We start from the raw sequence: 25,198 nt of genomic DNA, 5'->3' as shown, positions 1-25,198 counted from the left end.
CACGAACGTTGTTGTCCAATTTGTCCTGAGTACGCTGATACCTCATATGTGGGGGTAAACCACTGTTTGGGCGCACGGCAGGGCTCGGAAGGGAAGGAGCGCCATTTGACTTTTTGAATGAAAAATTGGCTCCAATCTTTAGCGGACACCATGTCGCGTTTGGAGAGCCCCCGTGTGCCTAAACATTGGCGCTCCCCCACAAGTGACCCCATTTTGGAAACTAGACCCCCCAAGGAACTTCTCTAGAAGCATAGTGAGCACTTTAAACCCTCAGGTGCTTCACAAATTGATCCGTAAAAATGAAAAAGTACTTTTTTTTTTCACACACAATTTCTTTTAGCCTCAATTTTTTTCATTTTCACATGGGCAACAGGCTAAAATGGATCCTAAAATTTGTTGGGCAATTTCTCCTGAGTACGCCGATACCTCATATGTGGGGGTAAACTGTTTGGGCGCACGGCTGGGCTCGGAAGGGAAGGCACGCCATTTGGCTTTTTGAATGGAAAATTAGCTTCAATCATTAGCTGACACCATGTCGCGTTTGGAGAGCCCCTGTGTGCCTAAACATTGGAGCTCCCGCACAAGTGACCCCATTTTGGAAACTAGACCTCCCAAGCTCCCAATCTAGATGCATAGTGAGCACTTTGAACCCCCAAGTGCTTCACAGAAGTTTATAACGCAGAGCCATGAAAATAAAAAATAATTTTTCTTTTCTCAAAAATGATTTTTTAGCCCACAATTTTTTATTTTCCCAAGGGTAACAGGAGAAATTGGACCCCAAAAGTTGTTGTCCAGTTTCTCCTGAGTACGCTGATACCCCATATGTGGGGGTAAACCACTGTTTTGGCACACGTCGTGGTTCGGAAGGGAAGTAGTGACGTTTTGAAATGCAGACTTTGATGGAATGCTCTGCGGGCATCACGTTGCGTTTTACAGAGCCCCTGATGTGCCTAAACAGTAGGAACTCCCCACAAGTGACCCCACTTTGGAAACTAGACCCCCAAGGGAACTTATCTAGATGTGTGGTGAGCACTTTGAACCCCCAAGTGCTTCACAGAAGTTTATAACGCAGAGCCGTGAAAATAATAAATGTGTTTCCTTTCCTCAAAAATATTTTTTAGCCCAGAATTTTTTAATTTTCCCAAGGGTAACAGGAGAAATTGGACCCCAATATTTGTTGCCCAGTTTGTTGTGAGTACGCTGGTACCCCATATGTGGGGGTAAACCACTGTTTGGGCGCACGTCAGGGCTCGGAAGGGAAGTAGTGACATTTGAAATGCAGACTTTGATGGAATGGTCTGCGGGCGTCACGTTGCATTTGCAGAGCCCCTGATGTGCCTAAACAGTAGAAACACCCCATGAGTGACCCCATTTTGGAAACTAGACCCCCCAAAGAACTTATCTAGATGTGTGGTGAGCACGTTCAACCCCCAAGTGCTTCACAGAAGTTTACAACGCAGAGCCGTGAAAATAAAAAATAATTTTTCTGTCCTCAAAAAAGATGTTTTAGCAAGCAATTTTTTTATTTTCAGGAGGAGCAGGAGAAATTGGACCCCAATATTTGTTGCCCGGTTTGTTGTGAGTACGCTGGTACCCCATATGTGGGGGTAAACCACTGTTTGGGCGCACGTCAGGGCTTGGAAGGGAGGGAGCACCATTTGACTTTTTGAACACAAGATTGGCTGGAATCAATGGTGGCGCCATGTTGCGTTTGGAGACCCCTGATGTGCCTAAACAGTGGAAACCCCTCAATTCTAACTTCAACACTAACCCCAACACACCCCTAACCACAACGCTAACCCCAACACACCCGTAACCCTATTCCCAACCCTAACCCTAATCCCAACCCTAACCACAACTGTAACCCCAACACACCCCTAAACCTATCCTTAACCCTATTTCCAACCCTAGCCCTAATTCCAACCCTAACTCTAATTCTAACTCTAAGGCTATGTGCCCACTTTGCGGATTCGTGTGAGATTTTTCCTCACCATCTTTGAAAAATCCGCAGGTAAAAGGCACTGCGTTTTACCTGCGGATTTACAGCGGATTTCCAGTGTTTTTTTTGTGCGGATTTCACCTGCAGATTCCTATTGAGGAACAGGTGTAAAACGCTGCGGAATCCGCACAAAATTGACATGCTGCGGAAAATACAACACAGCGTTTCCGCACGGTATTTTCAGCACCATGGGCACAGCGGATTTGGTTTTCCATAGGTGTACATGGTACTGTAAACCTGATGGAAAACTGCTATGAATTCGCAGCGGCCAATCCGTTGCAGATCCGCGGCCAATCCGTTGCGGATCCGCGGCCAATCCGCTGCGGATCCGCGGCCAATCCGCTGCGGATTCGCAGCCAAATCTGCACTGTGTGCACATGCCCTAACCCTACCCCTAACCCTAGTTCTAACCCTAACCCTAGTAGAAAAAGAAAAAAAAATATTTTATTTATTTTTATTATTGTCCCTACCTATGGGGGTGATAAAGGGGGGGGTCATTTACTATTTTTTTTATTTTGATCACTGTGATAGGCTATATCGCAGTGATCAAAATATATCTGAAACGAATCTGCCGCCCGGCAGATTCGGCGGGCGCACTGTGCATCCGCCCGCCATTTTGGAAGATGGCGGCGCCCATGGAGAAGACGGACAGACACCGGGAGGCCCGGTGAGTATGAGGGGGGGTGATCGGATCACGGGGGGAGCGGACAGGACGACGGGGGGAGCGGACAGGACCACTTAGGGGGCGGACCACATAACAGAGGACTGGGGAGGAGATCGGTGGGTGTGGGGGGGTACAGATTAGGTTTTCCAGCCATGGCCGATGATATTGCAGCATTGGCCATGGCTGGATTGTAATATTTCACCGTTTTTTTGGGTGAAATATTACAAATCGCTCTGATTGGCAGTTTCACTTTCAACAGCCAATCAGAGCAATCGTAGCCATGAGGGGGTGAAGCCACCCCCCCTGGGTTGAAGCACCACTCCCCCTGTCCCTGCAGATCGGGTGAAATTGGAGTTAACCCTTTCACCCGATCTGCAGGGACGCGATCATTCCATGACGCCACATAGGCGTCATGGGTCGGATTGGCACCGACTTTCATGACGCCTACGTGGCGTCAAAGGTCGGGAAGGGGTTAAGGACATAAAATTAAATCTTTGAAAATAGAAAAAAAATTCACCATTTTGTTTTCACAATTAAATGCAAGTCATATGGAACAAATGATCCCACTATCATGAAGTACAGTATGTCACGATCAAAGTATCTCCGAATCAGTGGGATCCGTTGAAGCGTTCCAGACTTATTACCCATACAGTGACAGTGTTCAGAATTGGCATGTCAGGAAGGTTAAAACAGGTTTGGGGATAAAGGGGTTAAAAGCCGCTGGGGGCAACGCCGCATGGGAGACTGTCCCCAGCGGCTTCTTCCCGCCTGCTGCCCTTCAGTAATAGGTCTCTCTACATGCGTGTCGCTCCAGGACAGCGGGCGGGTAGAAGCATACATGGCTGAAATACAGCCAATGCCTGATACTTGCCCATGTTTCGGGCTGCATTTATCATTCACAATGTGATCATAGCCCTTGGCTCTTGGCTTACCACCATCTTCCTGATTCTGTTCTATTTGCCCAGTTTGTCTTCTCGTTGTTAGACCTAATGTGTCACAATTTTACACTCTTCCTGGGTCTACAAAATGAAGACTTTGAGTTAAAGGGCAGCATCAACAGTTTTACTTGTTGCTTTGTGTAAGAGAGGGGTTACAGATGATATGGGGAAAAAGCACAGCTTGTTTCATCATCTCTGACCATGTGCAGCCTCTGACCTAAAGGACCAGTTATGCTAGACACTGACCTTCAAGACCGGTTATACTAGACTGTGGACCTCCAGGGCCGGTTATACTAGACTGTGGACCTCCAGGGCCGGTTATACTAGACTGTGGACCTCCAGGGCCGGTTATACTAGACTGTGGACCTCCAGGGCCGGTTATACTAGACTGTGGACCTCCAGGGCCGGTTATACTAGACTGTGGACCTCCAGGGCCGGTTATACTAGACTGTGGACCTCCAGGGCCGGTTATACTAGACTGTGGACCTCCAGGGCCGGTTATACTAGACTGTGGACCTCCAGGGCCGGTTATACTAGACTGTGGACCTCCAGGGCCGGTTATACTAGACTGTGGACCTCCAGGGCCGGTTATACTAGACTGTGGACCTCCAGGGCCGGTTATACTAGACTGTGGACCTCCAGGGCCGGTTATACTAGACTGTGGACCTCCAGGGCCGGTTATACTAGACTGTGGACCTCCAGGGCCGGTTATACTAGACTGTGGACCTCCAGGGCCGGTTATACTAGACTGTGGACCTCCAGGGCCGGTTATACTAGACTGTGGACCTCCAGGGCCGGTTATACTAGACTGTGGACCTCCAGGGCCGGTTATACTAGACTGTGGACCTGTGCAGCCTCTGACTTCCATGGTTAGATGATTAATACATGAATATATAATCAAACTCCTCTTTTGATTATATATTGTGATAAGCAATTGGACTGGTGTCCAGTCTGTTCCACTTCACTTCTGTGCTGGGCATTTTGACTGTCTCTTGTGAGCCGGTGATGCCATGTAAGTTGTAGTCTTTGTAGTTGGCGCCTGAGCTGCCCAGGAGCCCAGTGCAGAAGTGAAGACAGACTGCCAGGACAACTGGACTGGACCAGGCCGCACAAACTGTATTGCTCACTTTTCACCAGTTTTTCTGTTTGTGTGATGCATTTGACATATTTTATATGTTTACACTCCAGGCCCTAAACCCGGCAGCGTTTCCGCCAGCCGCCGACAGCTCTCTAGATCCCATGAAACCAACCCCGTGAGGAGTCAGCCAATCACATGTCCTGTTATGAACTGTGAACGGAGGTTTGACAATGGACAACTGCTGTTAGGTCACCTGAAACGGTAAGATGGCCACAAGATGTCCTCCAGCATGACATCTATAATTTATACACAGGGTTACTTAGTCAGTTTCTGTCATAGTCCTTGTTTGCTCTGGTGAAGGAAACCATGGATATTTTCATTCTGGTTGCTATTATTAGGCAGTGTTCAGATGTTGCAGCTATTTATGTGACACTTCCAGGCCTCTGAATAAGGTTTGTAAAATATCAGAACTTATAACGCAGAAACAACCGCAAGGACAACATACTCTTTCTGATCACATCAATGCACTTCATGTAGCCGGCCAAATCCCCAGACCCGGATGGGATACACCCGTGAGTACTGCAGGAATTAAGTACAGTCATTGCTAGACCATTATTTTTAATCTTTAAAGACTCCATTATAACCGGGTCTGTACCACAGGACTGGCGTATAGCAAATGTGGTGCCAATATTCAAAAAGGGGACAAAAACTGAACTCTGAAATTATAGGCCAGTAAGCTTAATTTCTACTGTGGATAAAATCCTGGAGGGCATTCTAAGGGATGCTATACTGGAGTATCTGAAGAGGAATAACCACATGACCCAATAACAGCACGGGTTTACTAGGGACCGTTCATGTCAGACTAATCTGCTAAGCTTCTATGAAGAGGTAAATTCTGGACTGGACGAAGGGAACCCAGTGGACATAGTGTATTTGGACTTTTCAAAAGATTTTGATACGGTGCCACAGAAAAGGTTGATACATAAAATGAGAACAATGGGGATAGGGGAAATTGTGTGGGTGGATGAATAACTGGCTCAGGGATAGGAAACAAAGGGTGGTTATTAATGGAGCACACTTGGACTGGGTCGCGGTTAGCAGTGGGGTACCACAGGGGTCAGTATTGGGCCCTCTTCTTTTAAAAATGTATTAATGACCTTGTAGGGGGCATTCAGAGTAGAATGTCAATATTTGCAGATGACACTAAACTCTGGAGGGTAATCAATACAGGGGAGGACAATTTTATATTACAGGATGATTTATGTACACTAGAAGCTTGGGCTGATAAATGGCAAATGAGCTTCAATTGGGATAAATATAAGGTCATGCACTTGGGTAGATGTATAATTATGTGCTTAATTGTAAAACACTGGGCAAAACCTTCAATGAAAAAGACCTGGGGTTATGGATGACCCGGTCATTTACACTTATCTTCTAAGATGAGTTACCTGATTAGACCATTCCCAGGAGATGTTTATCCTATATACAGGGGTTGGACAAAATAATGGAAACTCCTAACGTTTTGGCATCATAATCTTCAAACATGTGATAAACATGCAAACCGTGACATATGGTAATGTTTTGTAGTTGATTATTTGTGTTATGTGATGTGTATGTAAATTAACTGTTTGTTTTGCATAATTGTAAGAACATTGATGACAACCTGATACCAATGGCACACCTCTCGGATTGTCAAAGAGGCCAAATTGTTGGTGCTCGTATGGCAGGCGCTAGTGTAACAGAAAGTGCCTGAATGCTTGGCGTGTCAAGAGGTACTGTCTCCAAAGTAATGACTGCGTTTGAAAGAGAAGGAAAAACGTCCGCAGCAAAGCACAGGTCCGACCAAAAGTCAAAGTTGACTGAGAGAGACCGTCGGACTCTAAAGTGAATTTTGAGAGAGGATCGCAAGACCACGGCTCCGAAAATCACTGCTGAGCTCAATGAACACCTACAGAACCCAGTTTCCACGAAAACTGTTAGTCGGGAGCTGCAGAAATCTGGATTCCACGGAAGAGCGGCAATTAGAAAACCGCTGCTCTCAATGACCAATGTTTAGAGTGGTGTAGAAACCTCCAGATTTGGTCCCTCGAGCAGTGGAAACACGTGATATTCCTAGACGAATCATCGTTTACCCTATTTATCGGTCGTCCATGACAGCACTACGGAGAGAGGGGATCCGCCCTTCAGGAACAGGAAACCTACAGATACATAAGGGCGGCACCTCTCCCACGCATCAGTTGGTTTCCTGTTCCTGAGAGGACAGGATTCCCTTCAGATACGACTTTGTTTCTCCTATCAACACCCAGGCCGGCTGTCCGACCCAGGTAGCGAGGGGGTCTCCTACCTCGGGCAGTGCGGGTCCCTGGGAGCGCCACGGTGGGTCCGGGTAGGACTCCACGACAGTGAGCGGTGCAGTATGGAGCGACGTCCGGAGGAGGTCCATCCTCAGTGGTCAGCGAGGTGAGTATGCCCCCCGGGGTCCGCTCACCCTCCTGGGCCTCGGTCTTCCCCGCCTCTAGTCCCCGTCGGTGCGGTGCGGCGCCCTGTGCGCTCCTTTTTGGTCGGCAGGCCGGGGGTCGGGCGCCAGCTTCTGCCGCTGTGCTGCGGCCACGGGCGGCGGTGGTGTAGCGGCGGGCGGCTAGAGGGTCCGGCGACGCCGTCCCCGGCTTCCGGGTGCGTTCCTGAGCCCTCAGGCCGATACCGGAAGTGACGCACATGGGGCGGGGCCGAAACCGGAAGTTGGTCGCCGGCCGGTTTTTTTTTTTGCAAAAAACACCGCTGTCCTGCATGCGGTTGGGGGGGGGGCACGGATTTGCAGGTGGAGGAAAAGATTCTGGCCACACACCTGCACATGTTCCGGATTCGGGGGTGGGCTATATATAGCCGAGCATAACGCTGCAGGGCTGCTTGTGAGCCCATCTGCAGCTATGTATGAGCCGGAAGCTGCCGTCGGTCTGCTGGAGCAGGAGCAGGACAGATCCTCGGAGAAGTCCCATGCGAACCCCCAGCCGAAGGCCCGCGGACGCAGTAACCAGCCCGGTCGCAGATATAAACAGAGGATCTGGACCGACCCCCCAGTAATCCGGTACCTACCACTACTGCCTGGGTAAGATCTTCGTGAATGTACCCTGATGCAGTCTTTTCCTATGTTTATTTCCGTAGGGGAAAAAAAGTGCTGGTAAAACAAAAAACAAGGAGTGCGCGCTATGCGCTTGCCCTTTGCCAGACGCCTACCCTAAAAGACTTTGTCAGTCATGTGTACGGCAGACGGTAGGAAATAAATTGATGGGAACTCTGATAGCGGTAGCGCCAGATAAATTACATAGCCTTTTTCTCCGCTCCCATAGGTGGCGGAAGAGTCTCCCGATTTCACATCAAACCTTAGGGAGATTATCAGGAAGGAGGTAAAAGATTCCCTGAAATCCCTGTCCCGGGGGGAGCCTTCCAAAAGAAGGGAGCCTAGCGCCTCAGATTCGGATTCGTCCTCTGGCCCTAGTAGGGAGAATGATTCAGATACCTCTGTCTCCTCAGCATCCTCTTCGGAAGAGGAGTCTAACCGGTTCTGTTTCCCATTGGACCAAATGGACAAACTAATTAAATCCGTTAGATCCACCATGGGGGTGGCTGATGAAAGGCCAGAACTCTCAGCACAGGACCTAATGTTTGGCGGTCTAGACCCTAAAAAGCGTAGGTCTTTTCCGCTCAATGACAAGGTCCAGAACCTCATCAAAAGGGAATGTAAAGTGATGTCTGCTCTAGAGCGTCTGGGGTGGATGCTAAATGTCAAAAAATCACGCTTACAGCCCATGACGGTGCAGCGATTTTTAGGCCTGACCCTGGATTCCCAGGTTCAGGAATGCCGTTTGCCTCAAGAGAAAATTGATCGCCTGCACCTTCAGGTGCTGAATGCCTCTAAAAACCCCACCATGTCCCTTAGAAGAGCCATGTCTCTGTTGGGCTCTCTCTCGTCCTGTATTCCAGCGGTCCGATGGGCCCAGTATCATACGAAGATACTTCAGGGCGAGGTGCTGTTACAACAAAAAAGGTTGGGGGGGATGTCTGGAGAGCCTGATGACCCTATCCCAAGACGCTATTATATCCCTCGGATGGTGGCTAGACCAAGAGAACCTGTCCACAGGGGTCCCCTGGGAATATAATGTAACTCGTATAGTCACCTTGGACGCTAGCCCTTCTGGATGGGGGGCTCACATGGGGGATACATTGGTCCAGGGGCTTTGGGATCGGGATCAGATAGAAATGTCTTCCAACCTAAAGGAGTTAACGGCTGTGGAACAGGCAGTTAAATCACTCCTTGTCTGTCTACAGGGCCACCACGTGCGGGTATTCTCGGACAATCGGGTCGCCGTGGCATACATAAATCACCAAGGCGGGACTCGTTCCAAATCCCTAATGTGCGTAGCAGATCGTCTATTCCATCTAGCAGAGCAACATCTTCTCTCATTGACGGCTCTTCACATAAGAGGGGCAGAAAACACTACAGCGGATTTCTTAAGCCGCAACACATTGAGGCAGGGAGAGTGGTCCCTGAACGACTCCATCTTCCACCTCATCGTGGAAAGATGGGGTCAACCAGAGGTAGACCTGTTTGCCACAAAAGAAAACAGGAAAGTGGCACAATTCTGCTCTCTCAACCCCAGAGAAAATCCTCTGTCAGTAGACGCCCTCCTCATAGACTGGAACTTCGGGCTAGCCTACGCCTTTCCTCCCCTGTCTCTACTTCCTCTGGTGGTGAGGAAAATCAGGAAGGACAAAGCCACAGTGATAATAATTGCCCCCTTCTGGCCCAGAAGGACGTGGTTTCCATGCCTGAGGGCTATGTCGATATCCGACCCGTGGGTCTTGCCAGACATCCCGGATCTCCTATCCCAGGGCCCAGTCTACCATCCTCGGGCGGTTGGCCTTCATCTGACGGCGTGGATTTTGAGCGGGCGCTGTTAAAGGATAGGGGGTTCTCTCCGGGCCTCATTAACACTCTGCTGAAAAGCAGAAAAATAATCACCACAAAAATTTGTTAGGATCTGGAAGAGGTTCCTTCAAAACTCGGGGGTAATAGCTGGTCAGTCAATACCAATAGACCAGATTTTAGAATTCTTACAGAAGGGGTTAGATATGGGGTTATCCCCAAATACACTTAAAGTGCAGGTATCAGCCTTAGGGGCCCTCTTTGGCTGCAACATTGCTGAGAATCACTGGGTCAGCAGATTCATCAGAACGACAAAACGGTCCAGGCCAATGGTGAAGAATAGGGTCATGCCATGGGACCTGAACCTAGTCCTCTCAGCCATGACAGAGGCCCCATTTGAGCCAATTGCATCAGCCTCTATTAAAAATGTATCCCTTAAAGTAGCCTTCCTGGCGGCCCTAACATCGGCGCGTAGGATAGGCGACATCCAAGCATTATCCAGGGTGCCCCCTTACATGCAGCTTAGGGATGATAGTGATACTATCCCCTGATCCTAAAGTAGTGTCCAGGTTCCACAGAACACAGGAAATAGTTCTTCCATCTTTCTTCCCCAATCCTACTAATGATAAGGAAAGGAAGCTACACACTTTAGATGTAAAAAGATGTATCCTGGAATATCTGGCAGTGACTGATCCCTGGAAGATAGATAACGCCCTATTCGTGTCCTATCAGGGTAGTAGGAAGGATCATAGGGCATCGAAATCTACTTTAGCTAGATGGATCAGGGAGGCTATCTCGCTGGCATACATCTCAAAGGGCAAGCCGGCGCCTGAAGGTCTGAAAGCGCATTCCACTAGAGCTATGGCGGCCTCGTGGGCGGAAAGATTGGAGGTGTCGATCGACCAAATTTGTAAGGCTGCTACTTGGTCTTCCCCACACACATTCTATAACCATTATAGATTGAACTTGGGTGCCTCTTCTGACCTTTCCTTTGGTGTAAGGGTGCTGCAAGCTGTAGTCCCTCCCTAGTTAGTTACTCTCTGTAATTCTCTCCGTAGTGCTGTCATGGACGACCGATAAAGTCTTAGTTACTCACCGGTTAACGGTGTTTTTCGGAGTCCATGACAGCACCTGTACATACCCTCCCGTCTTCTTAAGTTCTGGGTGTACACCTCTTCCTTTATATAATTCACGGGTAGTGAATAGTTAGTTATTGTATCATTGTTTATTATGTATGCTATTAACCTTGGTGGTCCTCTTGTGCTCTGTAAACCAACTGATGCGTGGGAAAGGTGCCGCCCTTATGTATCTGTAGGTTTCCTGTTCCTGAAGGGCGGATCCCCTCTCTCCGTAGTGCTGTCATGGACTCCGAAAAACACCGTTAACCGGTGAGTAACTAAGACTTTCCGACCTCTGGCCAAGTGTACGTTTGGAGACAGCCGAAAGAAGCATTCCATCCAGACTGTCTTCTCCCAACCGTAAAACATGGTGGAGGTTCTGTGATGACCTAGGGTGCTATTTCGTGAAGATCTGCCGGGCTAATGATATCCCTTCATGGAAGAATTAAAAGCCGAGATTATTTAGGCATTTTAAGTGACCAAGTGCATCCAATGGTTCAAGCCCTGTTCCCTGAGGGGAACGCCATCTTTCAGGATGATAATACACCAATTCATACAGCTAGAATCGTTAAATCATGGCACGAGGAACATTCTAATGAAGTTGAGCATCTCATCTGGCCCCCACAATCCCCAGACCTCAACATTATTGAGCATTTCCGCCGCCATCGTCGCTCAAAGACCAGGAGGGTGTTTTAACTGCAGAATGGGCTAAAATTCCTTTGGAAACAATTCACATCTTGTATGAATCCATACTTCGGAGAATTGAGGCTGTAGTCGCTGCAAACGATGGACCTATACCATATTAAACTAACTTTTGTTGATGTTTCCAGGTGTTTCCATTATTTTGTCCAACCCCTGTATGTTAATTGGAGGTCAAGATCCCAGGGATGTCATGTGGTGAAATCTTATCTATTTGGTTTAAGGGGGTTTCATACTGGCATACCATGGTAGATCAAAAGGTTTTAACTGAGATACATTGGACAGTTTTAACATATAAGAAGGGGACACACACAGCAGAAGGGGACTCGCATGCATCAGAGATGGGAGATAGAGACAGCCTGATGACTTCTACCATAATAATGTAATGTATGAAAATATAATGCACATGTATATATTTTACTTTATTGCTTATGTGTTGTTTGAGTGACTGTTTATTATCTTTTATGAAGTAAATTAATCTTTCTCCTACGCCTCATTGGGGGACACAGGACCATGGGTGTTATGCTGCTGCCACTAGGAGGACACTAAGTGAACACAGAAAGATTAACTCCTCCTCTGCAGTATACACCCTCCCGCTGGCTGAGATTCAATCAGTTCTTGCTTACTGTCTGTAGGAGGCACCCAACGTTTTTATTTTCAATTTTTTGTTTTTTTATGTAAATTTTTCTTTTTTAATTAATGGAGTGAAGGGGGTGACGGATCCCTTTTCAAGGGTCCGTTCTCCCCCTGGACCATCAACAGGCGAGATCGCGGAGTATATCTCCCTGTACCCTCTCCTGTGACGACTGGTGCATACCTAACCTCACTTTGGGGCGACTGTTCCTTCATGGTCCTGATCTCCCCACACCTACAAAAGGGCGAGCACATGGAGTGTCCCTTCATGTTCCTCTCTGGGGCCCAAACCCATAGCTGGACCTGGACAGAGGCCCCCACCTAATGGCGTCACTACAGCCCCACGGCCTCAGGCGAAAGACAAACAGAGGGTCCTCTCCATCCCCCTGTCTATAGGGAGGATGGATCGAGGAATATACCTTTTAAGAGATGCACAACTCCGGCTCTGCTGCATGTATGAGGCCTGCTGACAGCTCATCCCTGCATGATTCTCTGCTACAGAGGGTGCAGGTCCTGGTCCCTGGGGGGGGGGGGGGGAGCGCTGGCCCGGTGCCAGCGGCAGTCAAGCTGTGCCCGGTCGCAGCCCCCTTTCAGCCGGACTAGGCCGCAATTTGCATGGTGCCGCCCACCGCTGGCGCTGCCCACGTTCCTGGCGCATCTCGTCCTAAACGAGAAGTGCCCTGCTAGTCTCGGGGGGCCGTGATCTTTTAGGCAGCTTGTTTTGTGATGGCTGTGAGGGCACGCTGACTGACAGCTCCGCCAGCAACGCTGCAGGGATCGCTGAAAAAACTTTCTGTAGATTCGACTTCTCCCTTGGGGACACAGGATCAGGACCTTGGGTAAGCTGTGTTCAGCCTCTGGAAGAGAGCTTAACCCCTTCTCTGCGCATGTTATACGCCTTCTCTGCACCTGCAGCCCATACTCTGTCTTTAACCCTTAGAGACACACTGTCTCAATCTAAGGAGGCCAAACGGGCTAACAGAAGTGATTTTTACCTCATGTGCCACTTGCAATACTGCCTTGCCCCGTGCTCACAATACCCTATTATTCCCAGGTCTTGTACAGACCTAAATGTACCTGGAAATCCAGGCCAAGGACGTCTGAATCTAGACATCATTGCGGCATCCGGCGGGCACCGACAAAGTAGGTGTCTGTTTACTTTTGTTCCGTCAAGCCTGGCTCTTGGTCGTCCACGACGAATGGGTCAGAGAGCTGGTGTCCTCCAGGTACAAAATAGATTTTTTTTCTGGTCTTCCCCTCCCAAAGCAAGGACAACAGCTTTTCTCCAGGTCGTACATGCGCTACGAAGGGACAGAGTCATTATTCCGGTCCCTCAGGACGAAAGGTTCAAGGGTTTTTACTCAAACCTATTTGTGGTTCCAAAGAAGGACGGATCGCTGCTGCCGATAGTGGACCTAAAGCTGTTAAACACGTTTGTCAAAGTACGGCGGTTCAGAATGGAATCTCTCCGTTTAGTCGTTGCCTCTATGGAAAAAGGAAAGTTCCTAGCATCCAGAGACACCAAGGATGCTTACGTTCACATCCCAATTTTTTCCCTTCACCATGATGGCACCGTACGTGAGAGATGGCATCCGCCCTCAGGAACAGGAAACCTGTAGCAGAGATAAGAATGAGGCGGCGCCTCTCTCCTCAGTTTTGGTTTCCTGTTCCTGCAGGTGGATGCCTGTGGCAGAGCTCCTACCTCCGGAGGGATCTCCCTCTGATGTTGCCGGTCCGGAGGCCGAGGTCCGCGGTGGGGGCAGCCGTGCTTGGCGGCATTGCGTGCGGCGCTGTCCGGGTGAAGGGGCTGTTGTGTCTGCGCCTTTTTTCCCCCTCGCTGGACTCCCCGGCGTCCGCTCCGTGCAGGAGGCTGAACCGGGGATAGGGGGCATGTCCTTCACTGACGCTGGCGCCGAAGTGAAGGGGGACAACTTCCGGTCGCACGGGAGTGACGTCACACGCCGAGGGAGCCGGTGTGCTGGACACTTCCGGGCGGAAGTTGTTCCATAGGCACGCACACCGCTCCTGATATATGATAAGGCAGCAAAAGGAAACGCTGGTCCTACAGCAAGCAATCTGCCTGCTAAGATGACCCAACCCACGATGGATCCCGGACATACCGATGGTGCCTGCGCCCAAAATGTCTGAAGAGGCACAAGCTACCGGGGTTCTCGAGGGGTGAGTGCCTTTGTAAGGCGAACCACACATACTGATGCCCTGTACACTGTGTTTTTTAGGGAAAGAAAACCACCTCCAAACAGAAAAATAGGGCCTGTGCACTATGCAAAGACACACTCCCTAGACTATATAGCAAGAAAATCTGCCAGCCTTGTATTGACAAAACGGTTGCAGAAGAATCTTCTTCCTTATTCCAAAATATCAAAACGATTATATGGGAAGAAGTCAAATCAACGGTTAAAGAGCAGTTAAAACATCATACAGCAAAGGGAGCCCCACCTCCCCCTCCCCCAACAAGTGAACAAGGGTCGGACATAGTCAGGGGATGAACCGGGAGAATTAACCCCCTCTGATGCCTCAGACCTAGACTCCTCGGATGAGTAGTATGGCCACCCTTATTTTCAATCAGAAGATATTGGGAAACTGCTCAAACTCGTTAGAGCGACTATGGGGGTAGAGACCCCTAAGGAGCCGAGGTCAATTCAGGACACCATGTTCAGTAACTTGGAGGGGAAAAAAGCGTAAATGTTTTCCCTTCCATGATAATATAGTCAATTTAATTAAAAGGGAGTGGAAAAAGCCCAATGAAAAGATATCCATCCCTCAGGCCTTAAAGCGCAAGTACCCCTTTGATGAAGAGGTCTGTGAAAAGTGGGAAAAGGCTCCTAAGTTAGATGCTGCTATTGTCAGCACCTCTAAAGGGGTAACGTTACCATTTGAGGACATGGGAGCCCTAAAAGACCCCCTCGACAAGAAAGCAGATGCCTTTCTAAAATCACCATGGGAGGCAGCGACATGGTCTTTTAAAACCGGGGTTGCTGTCACTTGCACAGCGCGTGCTATGGTCAAGTGGTTAGAGGAGCTAAGTGACCAGATAAAAAACAAATGCCCGAAAGAGAGACTACTGGAAGCATTACCCTCTCTACAGGGCGCCGCAAGATTCCTGGCAGATCGTTCAATTGATTCTATCAGAGGTGCCGCACGTGCATGTGCTTTATCCAACTCGGGTCGTAGAGCATTGTGGCTGAAGAATTGGACGGCTGACTTCCAATCGAAGGTCAAACTCTGTGGAGTACCCTGTGAAGGGCAATATCTTTTTGGTAAGGCCCTAGACAAGATCCTTGAGAAAGCATCGGACAAGAAAAAGCGTTTTCCACCTCCTTCCTTTCCTAGGCGTCGATGGGAGACCTCTCGTTCGTCCTTTCGTGGATCTGGATATAGAGGGGGGCCGCGGCCGGACAGATGACAGGTCTGGTCGGGGCAGACCCTGGAAAGATAGGAAAGAAAAGGGATTCCTTTTCATTAAGCCTCCCCCCAAATCTGATCCCAAACATCAATGACTCCAAAATCCCAGTGGGGGGAAGACTCCGATGGTTTGTCCACCACCAGCTTCTCAATGGGTAACCAGCTTGTTGTCAGAAGGTGTAAGACTCAAGTTCTCCAGCCTCCCGCCAAATCGTGTAATAATGACCCACGTGGCCGAAAAAATCAGGCCACTCTGGAAAGAGAGGTTCATCTCCTCATACAAAAGGAAGTGCTAATAAGAGTACTTCATCAGGAGATAGGGAAAGGATTCTACAGCACCTTGTTTCTAACTCCAAAACCAGACGGCTGGCTGAGAGCAATATTCGACCTGAAAGCTCTAAACCATTATATTCAAGTGGAGAAATTCAAAATGGAGACCCTAAGAACGGCAATAAAAGTACTCGACCCAAACTGCTACATGGCAGTAATCGATCATACAGATGCTTACTACCATGTGCCAATTGCTGTCCAACACCAACAATACCTGAGATTAGTGGTAAACCTTGCAAAGACCCCCACCCATCTACAATATCAATGTCTTCCCTTTGGGGTGGCTATAGCGCCCCGGGTGTTTACAAAAATCATTTCTGAAGTCGTGTCCTTCATCAGGAAAGAAGACATAATGCTGGTACCTTATTTGGACGATTTTCTCGTAATAGCAAACAAAGAAAATTGCGAAAAAACAGTCGCAAGAGTACTGGAGGTGCTGACCAGGTTGGGATGGATTATAAACCTAAAAAAACAAGACTAATCCTAACGCAGACTCAAGAATTCCTCGGGATCCTATTGGATTCAGTCAAACAGGAATGTGTCCTCCCACAGAGGAAAATTCTAATTATTCAACAAAAAGTACAACTGTTCCAGCTACGACAGACCATCTCGTTACAGAATGCAATGTCACTCTTAGGAGTGCTAACGGCAACAATTCCAGCAACCCGGTGGGCACAAAGCCACACACGGGAATTACAATGGCAGATACTAACTGAACCAATGAAGAATCCATACAATCTGAATCGGAAAATTCTTTCTATCTCCCAAGAGTTCAGGACTCACTGGAATGGTGGCTGAGAACAAAAAATGTAAACAATGCCGTGCCGTGGTCAGTACAGAATCCAGTAGTCCTTACTACCGATGCGAGCCCATGGGGGTGGGGAGCACACTTGGAGGATCAGGTCTTACAGGGTCAATGGGAGACCTCAATGACAGCAGCGTCTTCCAATCTAAAAGAATTGTCGGCGGTAAGACAAGCACTTCCTCATATAGGAGAAGGGATACGAGGAAGACGTGGTGGTGTTGTCCGACAACAACGCTACGATAGCCTACATAAATCGTCAAGGGGGCACAAGATCAGCATCCCTTATGGCAGAGGCCAAGAAACTTCATATGGGCCGAAAACAACCTTCTTTCCTTAACAAGAACATACTTAAAAGGGTCAGAGAATTAAGTAGCCGACTTCTTAAGTCGTTACATATTACATCAAGGAGAGTGGTCCCTGAACCAGGGAATATTTGGAAAAATATGTGCCAGCTGGGGCGTTCCAGAAATAGACTTGTTCGCCACAAAAGAATATCGGAAGGTGAGGAAGTTCTATTCTCTGAACCCAAGAGAACACCCGGAGGGAGTGGATGCGTTTCTGTACAGATTAAACTTTCATCTAGCTTACTTACGCCTTTCCCCCTATACCGTTAATCCCGAAAGTCCTTAAGAAAATTCGGGAGGACAAGGCACGAGTGATCCTCATAGCTCCCTTTTGGCCGAAAAGGGCATGGTTCACGTGGCTCAGACGCATGTCTATCTCGGACCCGTGGATCCTTCCGGATGCCCCGGATCTCCTACACCAGGGACCAGTTCAACATTCCCAAGTACACAGGCTACATCTCACCGCCTGGAACTTGAGAGGGGACTTCTATTAGCAAAAGGATTCTCGAACCCTTTGTGACCACGTTGCTCGCTAGAAGAAAAAAGGTCACCTCAGAGAAATATATACACACACACACACGCACACACGCACACACACACACATATATATATATATATATATATATATATATATATATATATATATATATATATATATATATATATATATATATATATATATATATATATATATATATATATATATATATATATATATATATATATACACACATACACACACACACATACACACACACACACACACACACACACACACACACACACACACACACACACACACACACACACACACACACACACACACACACACACACACACACACACACACATATATATATATACATACACACATATACATACACACTAGATTGTGGCCCGATTCTAACGCATCGGGTATTCTAGAATATGCATGTCCCCATAGTATATGGACAATGATGATTCCAGAATTCGCAGCAGACTGTGCCCGCCGCTGATTGGTCGAGGCAACCTTTATGACATCATCGTCACCATGGCAACCATTATGACATCTACGTCGATACACACACACTGAGATATAAGTATAGATAGAAACTAATAAAGAGCTATACAATGTAAATGTATTTTACGAGTGTGTACTAACAAAGCGGTCATCTTCCATACTCTGAAACAAACTGAGGAGAGAGGGGCCGCCCCATTCTTTTATCTCTGCTACAGGTTTCCTGTTCCTGGGGGCGGATGCCATCTCTCACGTACGGTGCTGTCATGGTTCTGGAAAATCAAATTACCCGTAAGTAATTATCATTTTTCCTTCCTATCAACAGTTCCTACGCTTCGCATTTCACGAGGAACACTTCCAGTTCGTTGCCTTGCCTTTCGGCCTCACCACCGCCCCAGAGTCTTCACCAAGGTCATGGCAGCTGCCATGGCCATTCTTCATGCTCAGGGAGTGGTGGTACTTCCGTATCTGGATGACCTACTGATCAAAGGTCCGTCCCTTTCAGCCTGCGAGGAGTCTGCAAGTAATCACAGTGGGTACACTTTCTCACCTGATCTGGAAAATAAACTTCTGAAAGTCTTCTCCAGTACCGGCTCAGCAAATTTCCTTCTTGGGAATGATCCTGGACACTTCCCACAGGTTGGTCATTCTCCCTCCAGAAAAGGCCTTGCCCATACAACAGGGAGAGCGGAGTCTTTCCCGCCCGGCCCCTCACTCTATACGTTTCAACATGGGCATTCTCGGAAAAATGGTAGCAGCGATAGAAGCCGTCCCGTTCGCACAGTTCCATCTTCGCCCTTTGCAACATGCACTGCTGTTGGCCTGGGACAGGAACCCGTTCTCTCTCGACCGTCGGTTCTATCTGTCTCTGCGGGTCAGGCAGACCTTCCGGTGGTGGACGCTGAAGTCCTCCCTGAACCAAGGAAAGTCTTTTTTTCCCAGTACGTTGGTTAGTGGTGACCACTGACGCCAGTCTTCTCGGCTGGGGTGCAGTTTTCAGCCACCACATGGCACAGAGTCGTTGGTCCATTCGAGAGTCGTGTCTCCCCATCAACATCTTGGAGATACGAGAGATCAGGCTAGCCCTACTGAGTTTTCACCATCTCCTCGCAGGTCATCCCATCAGGATTCAATCTGACAACACCACGGCTGTGGCGTATATCAACCGTCAAGGGGGAACCCGCAGGAGGATGGCCATGCATGAAGTGAGTCGCATCCTCCGTTTTGCCGAGAGTAACCATTCGCCCATCTCTGCGATCCACATCCGGGGTGTAGCGAATTGGGTGGCGGACTTTCAGTCGCCAGGGCCTCGCCTCGGGAGAATGGTCTCTTCATTCGGAAGTCTTTCAGCAGATTTGTCGTCGCTGGGGGACTCCAGATGTGGATCTCATGGCTAAACAACAAGGTTCCCCAGTTCATTTGCCTGATCATACGATCCATGTGCCGTTGGACAAGACACCTTGGTTCTGCCGTGGCATCGGTTTCGACTTCCGTATATTTTTCCCCCTCTCCCCTTGCTCCCAAGGGTCATCAAGAAAATCCGAGCAAAGTGGGTACTAGTGATCCTAGTCGCGCCTGACTGGCTGCGCCGGGCATGGTACTTGGAACTAGTTCAACTGGTCGCAGACATTCCCTGGCGACTACCAGATTGCATGGATCTACTTTCGCAGGGCCTGATTTACCACCAGAACTCCGGGGCCCTGTCTTGACGGTGTGGCCATTGAATCCTGGATTTTAGCACAAGCTGGATTCTCTCCTGCCGTCTCAAACTCAAAAATATTTCCTGGATCCGCGCATTCCTTGACCGCGATACCACAAAAACACTAGTGCATGCCCTTATCTCCTGCCTTGACTACTGCAACCTCCTACTCTCTGGACTCCCCTCTAGCACTCTGGCACCACTCCAATCCATCCTACACTCTGCTGCCCGACTAATCTACCTGTCTCCCCACTATTCCCCAGCCTCTCCCCTATGCCAAGCCCTTTACTGGCTTCCTATTGCCCAGAGACTCCAGTTCAAAACCCTCACAATGACATACAAAGCCATCCACAACCTATCTCCTCCATACCTACACGAAATCTCTGATCCTCTCAAGAGCTCCTTCTCTACTCCCCTCTCATTTCTTCTTCCCACAACCGCATCCAAGACTTCTCCTGTGCTTACCTCTTACTCTGGAACTCTCTACCCCAACACGTCAGATTCTCACCTACAATAGAAACCTTCAAAAGGAACCTGAAGACTCACCTCTTCCGACAATCCTACAGCCTGCAGTGATCCTCAACCTACTGAACAGCCGCAAAACCAGCTCTACCCTCTTCTAGTGTATCCTCACCCATCCCCTGTAGACTGTGAGCCCTCGCGGGCAGGGTCCTCCCTCATTATGTACCTGTGTGCCTTGTTTTTTGCTCATGTTTAATGTATTTGTCTATATTTGCCCCTTATTCACATGTAAAGCACCATGAAATAAATGGCGCTATTAAAATGTATAATAAAAATAAGAGTGATCTCCACCATGATTAGTGCTAGGAAGCCCGCGTCAATGCGCATTTATCATCGCACCTGGGGAACCTTCTTCTCATGGTGCAAAGCCCATGGACGATCTGCTCTGGTGTTCTCCATCCCTTCCATATTGGAATTCCTGCAATCTGGATTAGTCGGGTCTCGCGCTTAGTTCGCTCAAAGGACAAGTTTCAGCCTTGTCAGTTCCATTCCAACGCAAGATTGCCACCAAATTACTAGTGAAGACGTTCATTCAGGGAGTTTCCCGCATGGCACCTCCCTATAAAATGCCATTGGATTCATGGGATCTTAATTTGGTCCTCGGAGTACTACAGGAGGCTCCTTTCGAACCACTTCATGACATATCTCTAACCTTTCTTTCCTGGAAGGTGGTTTTCTTAGTGGCGATTACGTCAATCAGACGAGTCTCGGAGTTGGCGGCCCTATCCTGCCGACCTCCGTTCCTGATTTTTCATCAAGACAAGGCAGTCTTGAGGACGTCCCCCTCTTTCCTGCCCAAAGTTGTTTCTTCCTTTCGCCTCAATGAAGAGATTGTTTTGCCTTCATTCTGTCCGGCACCAGTCCATCGTATCGAGAAAGCTCTTCACACTTTGGATGTGGTTAGGGCTCTTAGTCGGTACATCTCGCGGACGGCTCCCTTCCGCAAGTCAGATGTCCCGTTCATGCTTCCGGAGGGGCATAGGAAGGGTCTAGCCTAGGCCTTGCTAGCCAAGTGGATTCGCTCGGCTATTCAGGAGTCCTACCGTGTCAGGGGCACTCCTGTCCCAGCAGGGATTAAGGAGCATTCTACTCGGTCAGTGGGCGCCTCTTGGGCCATTCGGCACCAGGCGTCAGCACAACAGGTCTCCAAAGCTGCGACTTGGTCCAGCTTGCATACTTTTACAAAACACTACCACATTAATTCTCAGGCCTCTGTAGATGCTGCTCTTGGCAGGCGCATTCTGCAATCGGCAGTACCACAGCTGTAAGCCAGTGGTACATGGGGTATTAGCAGTTGTGTTGCTCCCCACCCAGCGACTGCTTTAGGACATCCCATGGTCCTGTGTCCCCCAATGAGGCATAGGAGAAATGGGGATTTTTGTGTACTCACCGTAAAATCCTTTTCTCCGAGCTAATCATTGGGGACACAGCACCCACCCTCTGTTAGGCTGTGTGCACACGTTGCGGATTGGGGTGCAGAATTTTCCGCACAAAATCTGCATCTCCTGGCAGAAACCGCAGGTGCGGATTTGCAGCGGATTTTGTGCTTATTTTCTGCGGTTTTTACCCCTGCGGATTTCTATTATGGAAGGGGTCAGAAACGTGGCAGTTCCGCACAAAAGTAGTATGCTACTTCTTTTGTTCTGCAGCGGTTTTCATGCAGATTTTTCCGCACCATTAACACAGCTTTTTTTTTTCCAATTGATTTACATTGTACTGTAAATCACTGTGCGGAACTGCAGCGTTTTTGCGCAGAAAAATCCGCTGCGGATCTGCACAAATTCCGCATCGTGTGCACACAGCCTTAGCATATTGGCTTGTTTTAGTTCTTAGTTTTTGACATTGTTTATTGTTCTTTGGTAACAAAGCAGTAGGAGTATTAAACAAACTGGTTGATTCTCGGCCTGCGGGAGGGTGTATACCGCAGAGGAGGAGTTAATCTTTCTGTGTTCACTTGGTGTCCTAGTGGCAGCAGCATAACACCCATGGAAAAGAGAAACACCCATGGCCCTGTGTGCCCCTATGATTGGCTCGGAGAAAAGGATTTTACGGTGAGTACACAAGTCCCTATTTTGTTTACTCAATTCTTGTGTGAACATTTTCTTAATCACAATCCTTGAATCCGTTACAAAAAAAAAAAAATGTTTAAAAAAATCAACTAATTGTGTTGAGGGGTAAAATATTAAAGGGGCTCTTCCCGTTTTAGTAACTTTTTGTTTCTAAATGAACCTCACACACGCAATGTGAATGTAGCCCAATTATAAGGGAATTGGGTGTAATTTTGCTATAAGTTGTTCATTAATCATTCTGATATTCTTTTTCCCAAGGTTCGACCATTCCCCCTGTGACCCCTCCATTGCTCTTCATGGTGTGTGTGACAACTCTTATGCCTGTCTTCTGTGCCTCAAGCGATTTAGAAGCATAAAAGCGTATGATGATCATATTGCAGAAAAGGTTTGTTCTATCACACAAATGGAAAGCCTCAGCTTTGTGGATTGGAATAACGTTTTCTTTTTGATTTAAAAACAAAACCTGTGCCCCTAAACAAAGTAATATAAACCATATTTTGACAAGTATTAGTGATGTGGCACAGATACAGGGTTTCTCCTTCTTGTTCTATGAACTGTGAGTAGGACAGATCATTAACCAGGATTTTGAAGGCTCAACAGAAATTTCTGCAGTGTAACCCCCTTTACGACCTATGACCTGTATATACACGTCATAGATCGTGTATTTCCCCTTTGGTTCGGACTCATGCGCCATGCCCAGCACATGACAGCTGATTTGACCATCTGTCGTGTGCCCCTAACAGCTGTGGGTATGATCGCGAGCCACCCACAGCTGTTAACTAGTTAAATGCCGCTGTCGATCTGACAGCGATATTTAACTCGCGCTTACCAGAAGCACATCCCTAATCCCGCCCATGGGTCCCCGTGTCACATTATCATGGGGTGCTGATTGGTTGGCATGACAACTGGGGGTGTGCATTGTGCTTGATATTGTGGATTTGTGTTCACAAACGCCCAATCTGTCAAGACATAAAAATAATTAATCTGTAAACTGCATAATGAGAAAAAAAAATAAAAATGAGAGCATTCAAATTTTATTTTTTTTTGTCAAACGCTGACAGCTGCATTTAACTACCGTTTCCGGCAATCGGGCTGGAAATGAGCGCATTGCTGACCCCCGTCACGTGATCTGGGGTCAGCGATGTGTCGGCATGACAACCAGAGGTCTCCTTGAGACCTCTATGGTTGTTGATGCCGGCTTGCTGTGAGCGTCACCTTGTGGTCGGCGCTCATAGCAATGCAGTAATTCAATAATCAAAATAACTTGGCACTCAGAGGATTATTTGCAAGATGATTATTCCATTTTATTTGTGCATCCAGTTAAAGAATAAACGTTTTCGGTCCATACATCAGACCTTCATCAGAAATTCCTTCTTATCAAACTGAAATATAGGCAGATCATAGAATAAAATAAATAACAATATACAAAAAGTGCACAATATAAAGAACAACGGTATTGCAGTTATATTTTTTCCAGACCAGATCCAACATGTGGCGACAAAGAAGTGCGCAATCGTGGCGGCTGGAGCAAATCCGGTATCGTGATCCGTGAGCTGTGAGTGCTTCCTATTATCAAGAGCTAAACAAGCTATACAGTAGGTGGAGGAATAGTCCGGGTGCTTGAGAAAGGTGTTGCACAACACCTTTCTCAAGCACCTGGACTATTCCTCCACCTACTGTATAGCTTGTTTAGCTCTTGATAATAGGAAGCACTCACAGCTCACGGATCACGATACCGGATTTGCTCCAGCCGCCACGATTGCGCACTTCTTTGTCGCCACATGTTGGATCTGGTCTGGAAAAAATATAACTGCAATACCGTTGTTCTTTATATTGTGCACTTTTTGTATATTGTTATTTATTTTATTCTATGATCTGCCTATATTTCAGTTTGATAAGAAGGAATTTCTGATGAAGGTCTGATGTATGGACCGAAAACGTTTATTCTTTAACTGGATGCACAAATAAAATGGAATAATCATCTTGCAAATAATCCTCTGAGTGCCAAGTTATTTTGATTATTGGATTGACGGGCTGGAAACCTGACTTGAGCACCACATAGGAACCTTGAGGGCCGTGTGCATTTTTCTTATCCATAATGCAGTAATTCAGCTACATAGGAGCGATCTATGCATCGCTCCTGTGTAGCAGAGCCGATCGAGTTGTCAGCTTCTAGCTTCCCATGAAGGCTATTGAAGCATGGCAAAAGTTTAAAAAAAATATATATATATATATGTTTAAATAACCCCCCGTTTTGCCCCATTCAAAATAAGGCAATTTAAAAAAAAATCAAACCTACACATATTTGGTATCGCCGTGTTCAGAATCCCCCGATCTGTCAATAAAAAAAGGATTAACCTGATCGCTAAACGGCGTAACGAGAAAAAAAAGCGAAACTCCAAAATTAAACGTTTTTTGGTCTCCGCGACATTGCATTAAAATGCAATAACGTGCGATCAATGGAACGTATCTGTGCCAAAATGGTATAATTAAAAACCTCAGCTCAGCACGAAAAAAATGAGCCCTAACCCAACTCCAGATCACGAAGAGTGGAGACGCTACGGGTATCGGAAAATGGTGCAATGTTTGTTTGTTTTTTAAACGAAGTTTGGAATTTTTTTTCACCACTTAGGTAAAAAGACATGTTTTGTGTCTATGAACTCGTACTGACCTGGAGAATCAAAATGTCAGGTCAGTTTTAGCATTTAGTGAATCTAGCAAAAAAGCCAAACCAAAAACAAGTGTGGGATTGCACTTTTTTTCAATTCAATTTCACCGTACTTGGAATTGTTTTCTTGTTTTCTAGTACACGACATGCTAAAACCAATGATGTCATTCAAAAGTAGAACTTGTCCCGCAAAAAATAAGCCCTCATGTGGTCATATTGACAGAAAAAAAAAAAAAAAAAAGTTATGGCTCTGGGAAGGAGGGGAGCGAAAAATGAAAATGCAAAACA

The 25,198-nt window shown here is 47.5% G+C and overlaps 1 protein-coding gene across 6 annotated transcripts in view; it reads left to right on the top strand.

The window, feature by feature from the left end:
* The window catches only part of ZNF451 (zinc finger protein 451), a 93,035-nt gene that overhangs the window by 33,814 nt on the left and 34,023 nt on the right, over positions 1-25,198 (top strand). For all 6 annotated transcript variants that reach the window (XM_077290005.1, XM_077290002.1, XM_077290003.1 and 3 more), the window contains exons 6-7: positions 4,790-4,940; positions 22,501-22,627. In XM_077290005.1, the coding sequence (XP_077146120.1) occupies positions 4,790-4,940; positions 22,501-22,627 (278 nt within the window). The remainder of the gene's footprint in view (positions 1-4,789; positions 4,941-22,500; positions 22,628-25,198) is intronic.

The sequence above is a fragment of the Ranitomeya variabilis genome, chromosome 2 (genome assembly GCF_051348905.1).
Source record: "Ranitomeya variabilis isolate aRanVar5 chromosome 2, aRanVar5.hap1, whole genome shotgun sequence".
NCBI lineage: Eukaryota > Metazoa > Chordata > Amphibia > Anura > Dendrobatidae > Ranitomeya > Ranitomeya variabilis.
This window is presented reverse-complemented; position numbering and strand designations above follow the sequence as displayed.